At 47.7% G+C, this 19,204-nt stretch overlaps 1 protein-coding gene across 1 annotated transcript; it reads right to left on the bottom strand.

Moving 5' to 3' along the window:
- Positions 1-5,791: 5,791 nt before the first annotated feature.
- On the bottom strand, positions 5,792-14,819 carry LRRN4 (leucine rich repeat neuronal 4). Its single transcript, XM_040060584.2, has 5 exons — positions 14,643-14,819; positions 12,476-13,192; positions 11,109-11,313; positions 9,960-10,097; positions 5,792-8,861 (listed from the first exon to the last, which is right to left on the bottom strand). Exons 2-5 carry the CDS (start codon positions 13,152-13,154, stop codon positions 7,172-7,174), a joined length of 2,712 nt encoding a protein of 903 aa, XP_039916518.1. The 5' UTR covers positions 13,155-13,192; positions 14,643-14,819; the 3' UTR covers positions 5,792-7,171.
- Between the last annotated feature and the right edge of the window lie 4,385 nt (positions 14,820-19,204).

Genomic DNA, 19,204 nt, shown 5'->3' with positions numbered 1-19,204 from the left:
GTAAAGCAAATTATCCAAGAAAGGTTCCCCTGCACCAGCAAAGTGTAAGAAACAGGCAGAGAATGGGAGCTCTTGGGGTTGTTCTCAATTTTCAAGCACCTGTACCTGTATCAAGAGCTCATTGCCAGTTAAACACATCCTCATGGTGAGCAGTCTTCTAGTGCCAGCAGCAGCTTTGTATGGTGAGATATCAGAAATCCAGCATTTGGACAGTTGTCAAAATGAAGAAATAGGGAAAACATCACCTCTATCATCTTTCAACCATTTTTTAGATTTTTTTTTTTTTCCCCTGGATTTACGCACCTTTGAAACAGATAACTGAGAAGAGAATTTAGAAGTGGATTATCTTTGCCTTTTTATATTCAGTTTTTTTAGCAGGCTGAGAGGAAACCAAATTTTGTGTAAAGGTAGAGAATGCACACACCTGGGTCATATACAGGGAAATGATCTACCTAGTAATAGTTTGCATATATATGGATTTATACGGCCACTAAAATTATCCAAACACACCCCAAACGACCGAAATCACTGTGAACTCTGATCCTGCACTTAAATTACACAGAGCAAGGATGGCAGCAGTACCAAATCCTGGCTAATTAGCACTAATACAATGTTACAGCTGAAATCAATGAAGAGCCAAGCTTTTAGAGGGGCTGTGGTTGGTAACACCTCCTTGTTACCTCAGGTTAGGGATCATCTAGAGTTTGTTGTGGTATCCCAGGAAGTTCCTGGTTTCTCCTGGGTGTGTACAATCAGTGGCATGGCTCTGATCACAGCAACATCCAAGGATGTTGTGTAAATCTGGGGGGTTGCAGATGCCATTTCTCTGGTGCTGAGCTGGGCTCTGGGTTTGGTTTTGCCACAGCACATCACAAAGGACCTGAGAGGAAAACACAGACAAATCGTGCACCGTTACCTGCAGTTACCACGCGCTGCTCGCTGCTGCCCTAGGGCTGGGAGCAAGGATTTTCCAGGATTTTGAAGGAAATGAAGGTTAGAGCTGAGGCTGCCCCAGGCACCTGATTGCACGTGGCTCTGTGCTTGGCAAAAGCAGCTCCTTCGGTGCTAAGAGTCACTTGGAGCCAGTTTGTTCCGCTGCTGGGTGGAGCCTGGATTTTGAGTTGGTGTGTCTCAAGCTGCTGAGCTAAGTTTAGAGCTGCTGCGGTCAGTGAGTGGGATCTTAGTAACAATTTTGGTCTGGCAGGGTTCCTTCCCTGGGCCAGGGGAAGGCTTTTATCAGCCCTCCGGGATGTACTGGGTTTGAGATGAGCTCTCTGGCTAATTGAAGGGGGTTTTGTTACCCGCTTTTGTTATCCCCTGTCACCCTTGTTGGCCTCGTTCTGTGTCCAGTGTGAGCTCCCTGGCCGTGATTTGGTGTCACCTGAGGCCCTTGCAGGTGTGAAGGTGGCATCAGATGGGAACTGACCCAGAGCAGCTCCGTGGTTTAGGACTTGTCACAGCAGGGTGAAGGCTGAGCTTTCAGCCAAGGCACCCAAAGACCAAATGTGTCATTAGGTCACATTTAAAGTCAGTACTCCCTGAAGCCTTTTGGATTTGTCCAAAGAGCTAAGTTTAGATTTGGAGTTGCCTGCACTTTATATTGTTTTCCTTACTCTCTTATCATAATTTCTGGTTGTTCTGACCTTTTCCAGCATCTACAAGAAGAAATGAGACAATAACAAATCCTACAATAAACACCCCCACACGAGATCCTGGGGTTTTTTAGCTTAGTTTTTTTTTTTTGGGGGGGGGGGAAATTAGGTTTGTGTGCTTAGTACTCCATCATCCAAACAGGACTTGGACCTAATTTTGACTAAATGGGGTAGGAACTCTTCATTTTCTGGCTTTGTGTGACTAGGCAACTGCAAGAAGAAGAAGAGAGATTTTTAGTTAGAGCTGCACTGAAGACAGAGCTCAGTCCTCTGGGGATGTTTGTTGCTGGCACAATGTTCCTGAAATGGAGATTAACCTTCCAGAGGCTCTTTTTTGCTTCTCCCTGGAGATAACTCACCAAGAACCCTCGAGGCAGCAGTGGTGACAGCAGAAGGAATGATTGCCACAAACAGGGTGACATCATTTCACCCCATGGCCTTAGATAAGTTTTAAGTACCATTCCTTAATCATGCTCTGATAAGAGTGAGTAGCTTCTAAACATTTAATAAATGCAATACACAAATCTTCCCAGCATGAAGTATTTTTGCACAAGCAAATTTAAGTTTTTTAAATTTAAGTAGAAGTCTCTACCTAGGGAATATTTTCTTCTTCTCCTACCTGGAGGTTCATGCTGGAAGTTTTGACTGAGCCCTCAGGAGCTGCCAGCTCTGCCTGCATGGGGTGGCTGCATTGCTGCTTCCACCTCCTGGAGAAGACAATGAATGAGGGACTCTGGCTTTTATGGATTTTCTTCGGATTCTTTTACTTGACTTCTTCTGATTTTCTTTGTTTCTTTCCTGCTCTGGGCTATGTATAGTGAAGAGTTTTTGTCCCCTTCATCCTACTCCCTCCATTTCTTGTTAGTATTTTCTGAGGGCTTTTGCTCTCTTTTGTTCCTTTAAAAAATCTAATTTGGCATCCATAGGTGAAGAGGCTGCTCACACAGTCTTTTCAGCAGAGGAGCTAGGAAAAATGAGGACACACACTGTGGGAGTGTGTCAGGAAATCCATGCTGTGCCATGCAAGCTTTGCCTTATTACCTGTACTTATAGGTAATGTCAGCCAGCACAGAAGGGTGAGGGTTCTGCAGCAGCACAAAATACAGAGCTGCCCTGTGGTCTGAGAGGGAAGAAAAACACTCTATTGATAGTGATTTTGTTCAGCTAAGACATCAGTGTAGACATTGCTATTTATTTTTCTCTAAGAGCAAAGAATGCAATCTGATCTCTGCTTCTAAAGTTATAATAGTTAAAAAAAAAAAAAAAAAAAAAAAAAATCCTGCACTTGTAGACTGATTTTTCAGGGTTTTTTCAGGCATTAATTCCCCCTTTGCTCTTACCAAAAACAAAACAAAACAAAAAATTTACGTATTTCCTTATCAGTGGTGAGTTGGCAGAGAAGTTCCTGGTCATAGAGGCAGGGACAGACAGGCTGCTGGGACCGTTGCTGCTGTTAATCCTCAGCGCTTCTTTCCCTTCACACAGGAGTGGGTGAGGACACACAGGAGCACACGGGTAGTGTGAGTCTGTGACCCTCGGTGTGCAGGGTGCAGGCTGAAGCTCTCTGGTGAAAGGGTTTTCTTAGTGGGAATACCTGGGCAGATGATTCCCCCCTCTCCCTCTAGATGCCAGCAGAGCACTAACCTTGCTGTGAGGCGTTGCCTCCTGGATGTTTCAGACGAGCAGTGTTGATTTGTCATGCTGCTTGATTACCTTTTAGAGAGGTTGGCATTAACAGTTTGTCCTGTTCAGTACAAACTCTGCATCCTTTGGAGGGCTGATGAAAAGAAAAAGCACCCAGAGCTGAAACATGTTATTTTATGAATATCTGCTTCTGCAAATATGAAACATGTTCTCACCTGTGATACATCTCTCTGTATTTCACAGGTAAAGAATGAATCAGAGGCTTCTTGGCAAGCAACATCCTGAGCCCTCAGAGGCATCCTCGTTTGTAACTCCACACAAATGTGTTGTTCCAGAGATCCCTGTGCAGGAGTGTGGCTGTTCCAGGGCGGTGCTTGCTGGGGGAACATCGTGGTTGAACTTGTGCCTCCTTCCATGAAGAGGCTGATGGAGCCTGGGGTGTGGTGTCAGCTCCCTGCCTTGGGCTGCATCATCTGTCTCCCAGCTGGCCCATTTAATGCCTGGCACCCCTCTGGCCTGGGACAGCTCTGAAAAGTGGGATCCCTCCTGGTGCTGACACGGTTCAGGCTGAAGCACCTTGTCCTGCTGCTCTGGGCTTTCCCACACGCCAGCTTACAGGGCTCTCAGGGACTGCTTCTCTAATGTTTTTGCTGCACCAAAAGTGAGGTGTCCCTCTCTGCTCCTTCAGAGCAAACAGGAGTTCTGGCCCTTAAAGAGCCTTTTTTTGGTGAATGGAGGGGATCAGCTCCCTTTCCCAGAGCGTTTCTGCTGGGAGACCCTGTGAGAGTGACTGAGTTGTGGGCTCTCTTTGCTTGGACTTGGTTCTTTGGAAAGAAGACAAACACAAGTGAAAGGAGAAGGATCTTGAAAAGACTTTCTTCTGGGAAAGAAAAGACAGGGGAAAAGCTACACAAGCTGTTCAAAAACTGTATCCCAATGCTCGCTGCACTTCCCTCAAGTCTTCCTTCCTGATCTTCCTCTCAGAGAAACAGAACAAGTGGAACTGCACAACAGTAAGTGAAGTATTAATTGTATTTTTTTATATGTTGGCTTTTGATAGCTCTTTAAAATTGTTTCAGAGATGTCTGGGTATTGCAGTCACACTGCCAAAGGTTGATGTCTTTGAAGCTGGAGGTACAAAGAGGATTTGCTGCTGAGCACAGTCAGGAAAAGGGGAAGGGACAAGCAGGTGGAGCTAAGCTGGGCAGCTTCCTAACATGTCTTTATCGGGAAGGTTTCTGTGCAGCTCCCGGGTTGCTTTGCTCCCCTCACTGCCCCAGTCCTGAGCAGCACTCCGAGAGCTCCCTCCACTGGAAAAAGAGTTTAGTTGGTCATTGCTAAAATGAATCCTGGTGAAAATACAAAATGGTAATAGGAAAAAAACCCAAAAAACATTGCATTTGAAGCACTGATACTTCTCATAGGTGCTGATAAATACAAATCCCATGTTTTTAACCCTGCTGCTTCATCTCGTGCATTCCACTTTCCACTTGTGCAAGGGTTCAGTGTTACCAGGCAAGAGAGGCACTGCCCCTGGCTGGGGCCTCTGTGCTTCAGGATGGTTCATCAGCTCAGATGGAATTGGGTTGTGAGGGTCACTTTAAGTTGGAACAAGTGGGGATTGTGGGAGCAGGACTTGTATGTTTGTGTGACTCCCAGAAAGGGCACTTTAAAAGAATGGGAGGCTCTAATGTGTTCCCTTGGCTGTGGAATTCAGGATAGGCTGGAGTGAGAATTGTTTGGAGAAATCAATTGTGATGAACTTCCTAGTTCAGTGATTATGAGCTGCAGTGTGCTAAAGGGTAGTAAGATATGTCCTCCCAAAATCTCATTTTAAATGATGCCCTCTTGCTTTGGACTAACTCATATTTAAGTTGGAGTAATCTTTATTTTCAGCTGCAGTATCTTTTTTTTCCTGCCCTTCTCTGGAGCTAATCTTTGAGACAATATAAATTGCTATTCACACATCTCTTATTTTGCTTTGTTTTTGGTAAAACCAGATAGCCCAGTCAAGGTCTCCTAGAGCTTTGTTGTACAAACACAAGGGAGTATATCCTCTCTGCCCCAGTTTGGGATAATGAGTCTTTGGCTCATTTGCTCACTTCAAATGACAATCATATGTACCCGTTCACTAAATCCTTGAGAAAATGCAGGAAAAGCCAGGCCAGAAATAAATATAAAAACCTAGTTCCAAACAGCAAACAGTCTGAACTACCAGAATGTGAAAATTAGAGATTTTTAAAGTGAAACATGATCCCATCCTGTCTTCTCCATTCTTCCCTTCTATGATGAGTTTGAGTCATGGGGCTCAGCCAAGCTCAGGACAGATGTGGCAGGAGTCTGTCTCTATGCAGCCATGGTGTAATTCCCAGTGCAGTGTGGGGAGAGGACAGATTCTCTGGAAAGGACTGCAAGCCCATGGTGCTGAGAAGGCACAAGCCTACGTCTGCCACACACCAAATGAAAGCTCTTGGGACATCAGAGAACACAAATCTACCATGATAAAAACATTTCTTTACTACATGGTGAAACTTCATTCCAAAACAACAAAAGGAGTTAATTTCTCAGGCTTAACATTGTAGACGGTAAAGACAACACCAGGATCCATGTCTTTAACAAAAAATCAGAACATAGCTCTGTGGCTTTTATTTCTGTAATACTGAAAGCATTAAAAACCCCAAAAGAATGGAACACAGACTCTTTGCACAGTACAGCACCTTCCCTTAGAGAGTTCAGGGGTTTTATGCACTGTGTCTGTACAGCACTGTGTAGCAGCAGGGACAGGTAGCTCCTGGAACTGAAACCTATGGTGAAGTATCAGATTGGGACACCTCTTTGGATTCTAATAGCAAGCTCAAAGTTGGGATTGTCAGCATCTCCTATTATTATACAGAAATTGGCACCCAAGAGTTCATTCAAAAGGTGTCCACAGAACTGTCTGCTGCTAGTGCAGGGGATCTGGGTTTTCCAAGTCTCAGCAGCACGTGCATTAAATTGCTTCATTACTTGGCTTTTTGCCTCTGTATGAGGTAAATCATCAGCTGCTAAATCTGTAGATGGGATGGCTGATTGGGACAGAACATCCTCTCTGCTTAAAATCCACTGGGAAGCAAATGTTACCGTGCTCCCCTCCCCCCTTCTGTGGGTCACTGCTGTACTGCAAACCCCCTACTGCCTGCGAGCTTGTTTTGGGGAAGCATTGGGAGGTTTGGTTGTGCATAGCCTCATAAAAAATCAGAACAACACAATTACCTCCTCTCTAAGGATCCTGCACTATCTGTTACTACAACTGAATTTCATGTTTCTTTTTCCTGAACTGAAGTTAGGCTGATCATCTGCATCCACTGCATTTACTCAGAGGAGTTAAATCTGCGCAGCACCTTGTCACTGAGCCCACTCACTCCTTTCAGCTACACTCTCTTTATGGATAATACCTTAAAAAAATGGAACCCCCTGCTTTGCTCTGTGAATGAAAGCAGAGTGTGTCTTGCTCAGCTTAATGCACCTCGAATTGCAGCCTTCCTCTGACTGTGCTCATTAAAGATACTGGAGGCAGACAGCTGGCCAGGCAGCCTCTCACAGTGTGAAATTTATGCTACTCTATTTGTAGGTGATTATAAAAACAAGTTTTCAAGGTTAGTGCCCAGGCTTGCTGCTGTTTAGCACAAGAACAGGAGTTCAAAGACTTTTTTCTGGTTGACTACCTTCATTATCAGTTTTTCTCTTTTTCTGGTGGTTTTCTCTCCTTTAGAAATGTCAGGGTTATGGAATCTGATGGTTCATAGTTTTGCTGAAGGACATTCTCAGAGTCTCACAAAAACACACCAAGGTGATGGAGATAGTGAACTTTGAATGCACAGAACAATCACCCAGAGCTAATTAGTGGTTTGTAGTTTTAAGGGATAATCAAATGCTGGGTTCTTGTAGGAGACTAAGTGTGTACCATACTGCTCACTCTGAGGCTTTTTACATGCCTTACACAGGCATACAGACAAAATAATTGTGGTAATGAGAAAGAGTCCACTTGCTGCAGACAGACCAGCAAAAACATACTTGTAGCTGGGTTTTGTTTTAAAGCTGGTGCACGAATTACCTGGAATTTCCTGGCCTGTTGCCTGGCTTGACCCTGCTTTGTTGGAGGCAGTCACACAGATACGGTAAGTGGTGAATGGTAGCAGGTTATACAGAGTGTACTGCCTGGCCGTGGGGTAGATGTTGTCCATGACAAACTGCCTGTCCTCGTCGTCTTGGGCACGAAGCATCAGCTCATAGCTGTGAACAACGGAATATGGGGCACACCAGCGTATCTGTGCAGAGCTGTCAGTGATTTCAATCACCTCTCTGAGCCTGGGTGGGTCTGGAATCTCATCTTCCCTCGATGTGCCAGGGCATGAACACTGGGATATGTTCTGGAGTTCCCTGCACGGCTTCTGCAGGTGCCTGCAAGGGTTGTAGTCACAGGCAATGTGGGCCGTTTGCACCGGGGTTTCCTTTGGTTGCTCTTCGTAGTCGTAGTCATCGATGTAATGCGGGGACGGCGTGGTGGGTGCAGGCTCTGAGCGGGCGCTGCTCCTTGTGGAGTTCAGCTGTGGGCGGCTCGTTTGGGGGGCACCTTCCCTGGCACGGGTGGCAAAGGAGTGAATGTGATGGCTGGTGGTGTGGGGGATTCCTGTTCCTCCAGTGGAATGGTCACTGGTGGTCTGGTTGGATGGCCCTTCCCGGGGGAGTGTCGTGTCGGTTGTTGTGAGCCCCCTCTGTAGCTGTTCTGTTCCAGCTGGACTTGTGGAGCTGTGATCTGAGGACTGAGCAAAGAGCTCTTGGAGAAAAACCGGGAAGGAGGTTACGGATGCCAAGGAAGGGGGGTGGCTTGTGGATTCAGAAACTGCCTCCTCCTCGTGGGAGGAACTGTTAGCCTTTGTTGGGATCGGTTCAGTTGGCTTGGATGCTGCAGTGCTCGTCACATCCCTCTGGATTAGGGAGCTGGTAGAGGTGTCTTTGGTTAGTGTTAGCTTGGATGTTGCTGTGCTCCTTGTATCCATGTGGATTAGGGAGCTGGTATGGGTGTCTTTGGTTAGTGTTGGCTTGGATGTTGCTGTGCTCCTTGTATCCATGTGGATTAGGGAGCTGGTAAAGGTGTCTTTGGTTAGTGTTGGCTTGGATGTTGCTGTGCTCCTTGTATCCATGTGGATTAGGGAGCTGGTAAAGGTGTCTTTGGTTAGTGTTGGCTTGGATGTTGCTGTGCTCCTTGTATCCATGTGGATTAGGGAGCTGGTATAGGTGTCTTTGGTTAGTGTTGGCTTGGATGTTGCTGTGCTCCTTGTATCCATCTGGATTAGGGAGCTGGTGTGAGTCAAATCTTTGGTCAGCAGGGCTGAATCTGTTGTTACTACAGCAAAGGCATCATCACTGGTGAAGTTGAAAGCATCATGATCAGGAAGAGCTGTGTTTGAATCGGGCAGCGTAATGTTGCTCTCTGACTGGCATTTCTCATAGAGCTCCAGCAGTGAAAAAGGTGTTGGAGGTCTGCCCGAATCTTCCTGGGGTGTGCAAAAAGTCTCCCGAGCCCTGCAGAGGGAAACCAGAATAGTCAAGATCCAGAAGAACAGAACAGGTTTCTGTAGGCTGCTTGGACAGGGATTGTTGACCTGCTGTCAAAACTGTCTGTGTTACTGACAATGTGAAACCTAGACCAAAGCTAGATTGTCTTATCAATACTTCAGGCAACTTTTTCCACAGCACTGACTGTGGAATTTAGCTGGAATTTGGCTTTTTGGGTTTGTAAGGTGCAGGGATATCTTTTGCCCGAGGGGAAGTGTCCTTTGGTACAACAATGGCTGTGAACTTTAGCAAAGGGCATCGGGATTCAAGGCAACTTGTCTCAAAGGGTCAGACTTTAATGCCACAGTAACGGGAGCACATGCAGAGAGATGTAACAGGATTCCCAGCATTCTTAATCCATCTGGTTTAGGCAGCTGGAGGTGGGCTGACCAGGGCTTTTAAATGACTAAGATCGAATTCTTTATTTACTCAGACACTGAAGTTTTGTTAAAGAATGCAACTGCTAAATGCATCCCGATGAAAAACTATCTAATATCAACAATCTACTTCCCTGCTCTCTGAGAGATTTGATGACAAATCTTCTTGGTGGCCTTTCAAAAGGAAGAGAGACCATTTATATGCAAATATTTCTTTTAACTACAGCTTATTGTAATTAGTCTGTAAAACTGTAGGGGTGCATGAAAACAATAGGTGAGAAATGGTGCTATTTGCAAGGGGGTTTGTTGACTGCCGGTGGTGATGTAAGCTTTGCGAATAGCAGGGTTAGGAGAAAATACTTTGTTAAGGATCTTTTATAGTTTTTCAGTTTCTGCTCACAGCGCTGGCACATTAAGACAGCTCATTTTCTATCTCCAGCTAATAGTGAAATATGGTCCAAAACAAAAAGAAAATATTCTCACCTTAAAATAGAATCCATAGCTAATAACACTTTATGCTTTGTCCCTGAAAGAGAGCTTATTTTGCACTTCTACCTCTTATGGAAGGGAAGAACACAAAAAGAATTTGAATAACGTAGTGAATGGTGGTGAATGTCTGATCCCCAAACAACTTGCACATTGAAGCTGTGTCTGAAGGGCATTACTTGATCTCCTTGAGCTCACTTACTTTTGCAGAACAACTTTCTTGGGCTTGGACAGCAGCCAGGAGAGCTGGCAGTTGCACTGCAGAGGATTCCCGTACAAGTTGATGGTGATGCCGTCCGATGAATTGGTGTTCCAAGGATTAAAGGAACTCAGGTTACAGCTACAAGACAAATGCAATAGTTAAAAACCCCTGAGCTACCTTTCACAGACTGGAGTGTGCTTAGCATCCCTTATCCTTAGTGTGTGTAAGGCACAAAGCAATATTCCCAGTCCCCTTGGCAGTAACCCATTATTTAGCCCCACCATCCTGCACTCTGCATGCTCAGAAGATGCTCTCTTTTTTCTAGGACTTTAGCTGCAATTCCTTTAAGTTTGAGAACGATTTTTAGCACTTTGAACTGGTATTCCTGCAGGTGTTGGAAAGTGCTGTGTAAATTCAGTAGGGCAATCAAGGGGGGATGGAATCCATAGGGCTTTTGCTTTGTCAGAGTTTATTTTCCTGAAACTGGTTTCTAGGCACTGCCGGTGCTCTAGTGTTTGTTTTCTGATATGCTTATATCTGGGTTGCTATTTAAAAAATGTTTCAAAGTGCCCTCCAGATTTTTTCCTTTATGCTGACTGCTCTGTGTGTGCTTCACCTGCTCTTATTTTGATAAATCACTTTTGGACTTTTGTCCCTCTTAGTATTTTAGATATGTGACATACCATGAGGTGCTGCCCCTAGAATGGGGACTCAAACGTTGCTTTACTAATGCTGAACAAAGAACTACATTAGGGAACAGTCAGCATCCATCCTTGCAGAGCAGGGAACCCTCAGTGCTTCCCCTCTGATTGGATTTTGCCATTGTGGGTGTTGGAAGCCTGGTCTGTATCACAAATGGAGTTCCATGGATCTGTGTTGATCTAGACAGCGCTGGCTGAATTCATCCATTGGGTAGGGAGATGGGAACACAATGGATACAACCTCAAGCAAACAATTAATTGTGCTGAGTCCCATGCTGCCTCTTCGGGCTGTATCAGCTCTATCAGGCCAGGTTTTACATGGCAAAGACAGCAAGCCCACACCTCCTTCCTAAATCTGATAACAAACTGTTCAAGTCAGCTCCCAGGCACCACAGCGCAGCATTATGTGAGTGCTTTGTGTGAGGAAGGATGAAAAAACCCAACTCACTTCTCAAATGAGAGATGGCTCAGATGAGGGACACTGTCAAACATCTCTGTCTGCACCAAACCCAGGGAAGGGGAATCCTGACAGTGCAGCTCTCGGAGACCAGGCAGAGACTTGAAGAAGTCGCTGTTGAGGCTTCTTAACCGTGGCATGTTTGTCAGGTGAAGTGATCTGAGGTTGGCCAAGTCTCTGGCCCACTCTGGTTGAACTGAAACAGAGAGATATTTACACCTATTGCCTGAACAGCATTCCTGTGGATTTCTGCCTAGAAAGGGGGTTTGAATTCATAGATATAAAGTATCTGTCATCCTCTGCAGCTATTCTCTTTGGGAAAGGAACACAACAAAAGTCAATACACCAGTGTATAAACACCCTTGCAGCTGCATTTTACTAATACTCCCTGCAGGTCAGGCTGTCATAGGGAAGAGGAAAAGAGGGGATGAAAGGACAACAAAGCTGATAAGAAATATGGAATAGGTTTCTTGTTGGGTGAGATTAAACAAACAAGGATTTCTCTGCTCAGGAAAGTGGTCTACAAGGTCCTGACTGGTGCAAGAAAGGCAAATAACGCATTTCTCCTAGCACAGGAAAAAGAGCCAAGAGGCACGAACAGAAAGAATAGTCTTGTACAAAGGGCCTTTCCATCCCATGACTCAGTAGGGTAACTCACTACCACATGGGGGATTAGGCAAATTCATGGAGGAAATTCGGTGGTGCAGCTGTTTAATGTGAGTAGAAGTGAAACCTCTAGCTTGAGGAGCCCCTAAGGCCCTGGCCCTGCCCCAGGCTGAGAGCAGCTGGACAAGGCAGCTCACATCTGCATGTCTCAGCACCTCAGGTATAAACTGAGGCTGGCAGGGGAGGCTGGCAAAAGGGGAAAAGCCTCCCGTGGATTGCTCGGGGCAGGGATTGTCTCCCCCCTCAGCTTCGGCCCTGCTGTGGATGGCACAAAAAGCCTCTCTGTGCTGCTTCAATGCAGCGCTAAAAGCTGAGTGTAGCTGTGGGGACAAAGAAAGATTTCAACAGCCTGTCTGGAAAGAGAAACTAATTTCCTCCTGTGCTTCCCAACTAATCCCAGGGCTGACAGGGGGATGACTGTCAGTAGCAGACAGTGGGATTAGGATGGAGGTGGGTGACTACACTGGGACAAATTGTCCTGTCTCATGATGTTTGGTCTCTGCCTTTCCTTTGGGAGGCTGGTTTGCATGAGAGTGCCTTGCATGCTCGGACCAGCTGTTTGCAGCTTTCAGTGTGAGGTGTTCCCCCTGCACTCCAGGCTCAGCCAGGATGGGAGCCATCGTCCCAGCAAGGGTTCTGCTCCCCTGGCCTGACCAAACCCCATGTTTACAGTGGGAAGCCCAGAAACTTACTTTTCTCAAGAAAGGTCCCGCTCAGATCAAGCACACTGATGGAGTTTCCAGGCCTGTTCATGGCCTCATCGGGATCTGTGCTGATGGCAAAAGCAGAGTCTCCAATTCCTCTGCTGTCATCCTGCCCGAGCAGCGTTGAAGAGAGGTTCAAGACCTGCAGCTGAGGGTAGCAGGAAAAAGCCAGTGGCTGGATTTCAATCAGTGGATTTCCAGCCAAGGACAACCACCTCAGGTTAGGCAGGGCAGAGCTGTGGCAGGATGGCACAGATGACAGCTTATTAAAACTCAAGTCCAGCTTGAGGAGACTGCTGAGGGCTTCAGATCCCCACCTCACCGACCAGAGGTGGTTGTGCCTCAGCGAGAGGACACGCAGCAGTGGGAGGTTTGCTATCTCTGTGCCATTCACCTCTTCCAAGAGGTTATTACTGAGATCCAAGGTCTCCAGGGCCTCTGGAAGGCAGACAGGGAAAGCTGTCAGGCTGCTGTTGGTCAGCTGCAGGGTGATCCAGGTCCTGTTCTTCCGTTCCTCACAGGACATGCTGGTGAGATTAACATTCTCCCAAGCATCCTCCCGAGCCAGCTGGAAAAAGGTGGTGACATCCCTGGATGCTGCTCTGCTCACTAGGCCATGTGCTGTGGTCTCCAGCAGCAGAGGGAGGATGAGCAAGGGTGACAACATCCTTCTCTGAGGTGCTTGCAGTTTTCAAGGTCTGTTTCCTTTTTGTTTCAGAGAGAGGAGAACAAATCAACATTTAGGGCTAAATTAAAATCCCTCCAGGCGTCTACAAACTATTTAAAAGAAAAACAGTTTATAATCCCTTTCCTACTCTATCCTGACAGTGATAAGTGATAATTAACAGCTCTTCTGTAATTAAGCCTAAGTAAGCATGAATCCTTGGCGACAGAAGTATCGCGCAGTCTTAGGCCAAGTGTGCCTACAGTCCTTCATGCAGGAAGCTTGAACCAAGTTGTATCCCACACCAGGACCCTCAATGCCAGCAGGTTGTCCTGCACGGTGTCCAGTTTGGCCAGCCTAGTGGGAAGAGTTTTCCAGTAGGGTCATGCCCAAACAACAGGGTCAAGTGTGCCTGTGGCCAGGGATTGTTTTCTGTGAGACTGTGCAAAGCAAATGAATGGAGCCAAGGACAGAGAAGAGTTACCAAACTTTAGAGCACAGGACCCCGAACTGGGCTGAGTCGTGTTGGAGTGGGCACATAAAAGTGCCTTTCCTGTGCTAGGAAGGACCTTCCTTTCCTTAGCAGAAGCTGGAACAGCAAGACCAGGGACTTGTGTGGGCTCTGGCAGGGCAGTTCTGCCCCATTCTGAGGGCAGTCACAGAGGGTTTGGGGGTACCGAGCGGCTGGCAGTGCCCACGGCCTGTCTGCCAGCAGCGGCAGGGCTGGGCTCGCCGTAGAGGAGCCACAGACAGGCTGCACAGCCCAGCTGCTGGGGAAGGATGCACTGGAAATGCAGCTCCCGAGCCGCATTTCAGTGGAAGTGGTCAGAAACTGAGTACGCTCCTGGATCAGGGCCCCAAAGGCCTGAGCGCCAAGAAACATGTTATTTAGTGTTACAGCTCCCTCTGTGCTCCTTCCTCCCCCCACTCCTGCTTTGGTCTTCGTAAAAATAAAAAAGTCCTTAATGACTTGTGCGAGGTCCCCACAGGTATTCTGTGTCCAAGGAAGGAATTGACCCCAGCCCCGCACTCGTGTTTTTTTTATTGAGCCGTCTTTTGTGCTTCCCGGCATCAGAATTATCATTCCTCGTCCAGAAATACATTACAGTGTAGGGTGGTAACCGAAGCCTCACATATTATGAAATATCTCAGACTTATTCCAAAGTTTAATTGCTCCTTGCTGTTCCCTGAATGATGCCAGGTCTTGCCCAGACAGTTATCCTTTGCTGCCACCCCAGGTTTGAAGTAGGGACCAGCAAAACCGTATAAACGGGACCACCAAAATAGTGCGTTGTGTTTGCCTGTGTCCTTTTCGGCAGATGGACCCGTGCAAGAGCCAAGGAGCCTCAGCGCTTCCCGGTCAGCGGAGCCGCTGGATCCCCTGCTCTGCAGCACATTGGCGGGGAGAGGATGGGAGGAATTGGGCTGCTGTATTCCAGTTTTAGATTTAATCTTAATCCTCGCCTCTAAACCGCATCCGCTTGCACGTACCTGTCCAAAAGTTCCGGTGCCTCGTGCCTGCGCTCGGAGCGGCTCCGACTGCCTGCCCTTGATTTTATACGCTTGGGGTGACTCAGCCGGCGGCGTGAAATGCCTCTTTTCTGTTCCCAGCTTTCCCTGCTCCCGGGTCTGCCCACAAGCTCAGGCGAGGTTTGTTCCAGGCTCGCTCCCCCGCATCCAGCTTGGAGAGGGGGCGGCTCCAGGCAGCTTTCCCCGCTCCCTTGGCCCTAGCAGGAGGTGGGTGGGAGGGCTCTTATTTCCCAACACTCAGGGCAGGGCTGCTCCTGTCTGTCTTTGTCTAAGCAGAGGGGGGTAAGGGGAAAAGATCAGTGTCAATAGTCCCAACTCTCACGTCTTCCACCGAGGGGGGTGAGGGGGAGGGAGAGGAATTGTTGTGTTCCTTTGTTGGCAGGTCAGGATGATGTAAAGCTGAGGCTCTGCCTGCTGACACGGGCTTTGGTCTCTCTTTAGGCGCCAATGAGGGGCTTCAAGTGTTTAAATTTCTCTCTGAGACTCTTGCTCTTGCGGAGCAAATCCTGCAAAAGTTCACGCAGGACAAATTACTTTTCTAAGGAGGCCCTTAGGGTATGTCAAAAGTGAAACTCTCACCTGCTCCTCCCGCAGAGAGGAATTCTCTCTCCCGATGGAGAGGGCGTGGGGCATCTCACTCCCCATGTGACGGCCTTGGAAAGCCTCTCCTGGCCCCGCTGTGCTCTCCGTTCTGCATCTGCGTACCACATGGCTCGGGAGAATTCCCTTCCTGCTACTTCTCTCATCCTTTGCTGGATAAGTAAAACTGACAACACAAACCATCTCCCACTGAGGGACCTGCCCTGAGCTGGGTTTTTCAGCATTCCCACAATTCAAACAATAATTAGGTCGAGAGCAGAGAATTAAGTCAGGGAAATGATCCCAAAAAGGGATGAGTTGATGGAGATTGTTCCAAAGTAAAAGGGCGGTTGTTCTGTTGCTGCTGTAGGACAACTAATTGTTAAAATTTCCAAGGAGAACAGTAGCCAGTGCTTTTCCTTTATCGGGGCAACAAAACAGATCCCTGACCTGTAAACTTCGGTGCTAAAGTGCAGATAAGGGTCTCGCTTGCCCCAAAAACCTTGAGTCTGCAAGCACACATTACGCAGACCTTATCTATTGACCGCGTGGGTCATTATGAGCTTGGGGAGAGAGCCTTGAAAAACACCAGAACATCCACAGAACAGCGATAGGCGCTTCCAGTAGGACTCTCTGGAGCCATCGCGGTTGCCTTGGAGGCTGGGCGAAGTGCACAGGTCGTTCCCCAGTGGAATGGCTCTAGGAGGAGACAAATGGTTTCCCAAACGAGGGGCTAATCCCACCGCTGACCCTGCCGGGGCGGGGCGGCCGGGCCCGGCACGTGCGCGCCCGCAGGTACCGCCAGCGCTCCGCTCTCGCCGCCGTGCGAAGGGCAAAGGGCAGCAGGTTACAAAAATCCGAAGAATTTGGTATAAGAGGAGGAAAGTCCGGCTCCAGACCGGCCGATGGAAACCCTGCCTTCCCCCAGGCTTCGCAGAGCTGCTGGCTGCGGCGCTCCTCTTTGGGAAGCCGAGGAGCAGGGAGGTGGCCCGGCTTTACTCTGGGCTATTAAATACTTGTGTTTGCTGCCCTTAGCTCAGTATTTACAGACAGTAATCACTATAGTAGTATTACGCTGAGTACTGTATTATTTACTACAGTATTTACAGACAGTGAATTTTCATTGCTTATTTTAGGGTTACTAGTTATCTTGTTGATTTTAATGTCTTACAAAAGTACTCCAGGAAACTCGGTGAGCCAAAAGCTGCCTTAATTTTAATGAGTTCATCCTTACTAACTTCATTTTGGAGACTGAGTTGAGCAGACTGTCAGACTGGGAAAGCGGCTGCTCGTTTTGGTGAAGGTAGAAAGGAGGTGGAGGTTTTATTTGCCCAGGGGGCCTTGATTTCTGAGTGATACAGAGAACCTGTTGCAAGAGGGAGAGCACCCTTGGAAAATGAGCTTTTGCTATTCTTATTTTCCATCTTTGTTTCTGCTTTTTTTTGGATGGCAATTTTTTGTGGCAGGTATTGTATCTTCCCGGCTCTTTGCTTAGCTGCAAACTCATCATCTGAAACATTTCTGCTATGGTGCTACATCTCAGGTAGCTGCCCAGGTACTGGCAGATTTCCCAAGGCAGGCTGTAGCTCCCATTCACGAGTTTCTTTGAAATATCTGCTAACAGCAGGCAGAGGTCTTCCCTTTGTTAGTCACTTTGGCTTGTTCTCACGACGCCTTTTATTCTTTTTTCTGCTTTTCTGAGAGTTTCAGTGACAACCTGAGGGAGCGTTAGCAAAGGCAGGCGTTCCTGTCAGCCTTTTCACACGGGTGATGCAAAGAGAGCTGAAGCAGACGCCCCCTCCCCGGGGGCGATGCAGGGCTGCACAAAGCCCCTCTGCCCGCAGGAATTCTCGGGCTGAGCCCTGCATTCCTTAGTGACACCAAGATAAGCAGAGCTGGGGCGAGCAGGAGAAGGTGAGGATGGTACCAGGCTGTAAAGTTTAAGAGGTGAATGTTTCTTACTGGCCGTGATCCAAGTGATGGTTAAGAATGAAAATATCCTGAAAAAACCCCCTGGAGAATGGCTTTTAAAGCCAACAGAAGAACTGTTTCACAGGTCTGTCCACGGAGCAAGCACAAGCAAGACATTTTCCCACAGAGAAAGGGGAGAGAATGGAAGAACTGGATTATTTAGCCTGAGGTTTTGGAAAACTATGGGGTGTGTGTCTCCTAAGGAAGGCTGAAGGCAGTGGTGAAATCCCCTATGGAATTTGATGTAAGAGCAGCAGCAGCCAGCTGACATGAGCAGTGCTTTACCCTGACTTGGCTTGGGTTTAATTAAGCACAGTGTACAGATTGGGGTTGCAGCTGAGCTGAGGTATAAGTTTCCTAAAGGTTTGTTTTCATCTAATAACATTCCTGACCCGGATTTCATCTCTGTATTGCAAAACTCCAGGGCAGACGCCCCTGTCCTGCTTTCACTCATTCTGGGAAGCCGCTCCCACATCTGGCACTGTGCAATTAATAACGTGATTCCTGCAGCCCACTGAGGCCGTGGTCTTTAACCCTGTGTATAAATAGGTGTGAGGAGCTCGCGAGAGCCGAGTGTGATCCGGTTGTTGCACAAATGAGGGAGCGTGTGGATCCCCACGCGCATTAAGGGAATGTCCGGGGCCTGGCTGGGACGTGCTCGGTGACATGGCATGGGATGAAAGATGACTCCAAGCTGCGGCTGCTGCAGGTGTCAGGCAGAGCAGGCTGGGGCAGGCCTCCTCTCACGTGCTGCCCACCATACCCAGCCTGGAATTATGGAAGTGCAGGAACGCCCTGGGCCGTGCCTTCCCACTCCAACCTCTACTGCCTGTAGGAAGAGGAGCTACAGTCACATGCAGCACTCAAAGCAGCTGGATAAAAAGTTTCCTTTCCTACATATTCCTTTCCTACATATTCCTTACCTATTGTGAAAAAGCTTTGCAAAATGAGTGGGGCACGGAGAAGAGACAGGTGAATGACCTAAGGAAATACAGAGACAGGGCGTCAGCAAGGGATCACTCTCTTAAACCTAAAATGGCCAAGGATGGGTAGGGCTTACAGCCAGGCGGGATGAGCTGGCAGAACTCCTTGCAAAGCAGCGGCAAAGGATTTAGTCGAAAGGCAGTGACACATGGGGTAAGATTGAAGGAGGGGCAGGAAAGAAAATGGAAATATTTGCTAATTTCTCTGAAATCCTAGCAAAGACAGCTTGAACCACAAGTGAACGTGCTTGTTTAGCAATGAAATGAGCCACACACTCTGCTAATGAGAGCTATGCTCAGAATTCCCCCCGTCTCTGCATTCCTGTGCTCAGGTCACGTAGGCAAGTGGCAACTACAGGGCCTCCATGCAGCACTCTGGGACAAGCTCTGCTCTGAGAGTGGCAAGCATGGGCTGTGCTTCCCAGGGAGCAATCCACAGGAGTCTGGCATTGCTCATTGCCAGTTGAGGGGTTCCATGCAGGCATGGTCAGGATCCCCACTGCAAAGCCTAAGCAGAGGCTGATCTGGAAGGCAGCTGTCTGTGGAAGACATGCTGGCATTGACATGAGCATTTAGCTCTCCCATGGCACCCTTAGGAAGGCTTTAAATGTGGCCAGTGTTTGGACTTGAGTGGATCTCACAACACGAGGAAAAACTTGGTTTGTGTCAAGCAGGTGACAAGTGAGTAAGATCTCTACTGCAGGAAAACAGGATGTTCCCTCAGCCTGTGCAAAAAGTGCTGAGGAGTGGGGAGAACAGAGAGCTGGGAAGCAGGCTGTATTTTTTTTCTTTCTGCAAAATGCAAAGCTGTAGTTTAAACTGCACAAACTGGGAGTCATTCCACAAAAGCCCATTGACAGGAGCTGGGGAAAAGCAGAGTACATGGCATGAAAATCGGGGCTCCCAGTTTCCAGTGATGTTTATGATTCCAGTGATTTCTGCAGCATCCCTTTTATGATATGGCAACACCTGTCCCTTGCATTGCTTTAG

The sequence above is a fragment of the Hirundo rustica genome, chromosome 3 (assembly GCF_015227805.2).
Source record: "Hirundo rustica isolate bHirRus1 chromosome 3, bHirRus1.pri.v3, whole genome shotgun sequence".
Taxonomy (NCBI): Eukaryota; Metazoa; Chordata; class Aves; order Passeriformes; family Hirundinidae; genus Hirundo; species Hirundo rustica.
The sequence above is the reverse complement of the archived record's forward strand: the minus strand, read 5'-3'. Positions and strand labels throughout refer to the sequence as shown.

Coding starts and splice junctions, on each gene's coding strand:
- LRRN4 (XM_040060584.2), bottom strand. CDS start 13,154: ATGTTGTCACCCTTGCTCATCCTCCCTCTGCTGCTGGAGACCACAGCA. Junction 11,314..12,475: donor CGGGACCTTTCTTGAGAAAA/GTAAGTTTCTGG, acceptor TCTCTGTTTCAG/TTCAACCAGAGTGGGCCAGA. Junction 10,098..11,108: donor AGCCATCTCTCATTTGAGAA/GTGAGTTGGGTT, acceptor TTTGTCTTGTAG/CTGTAACCTGAGTTCCTTTA.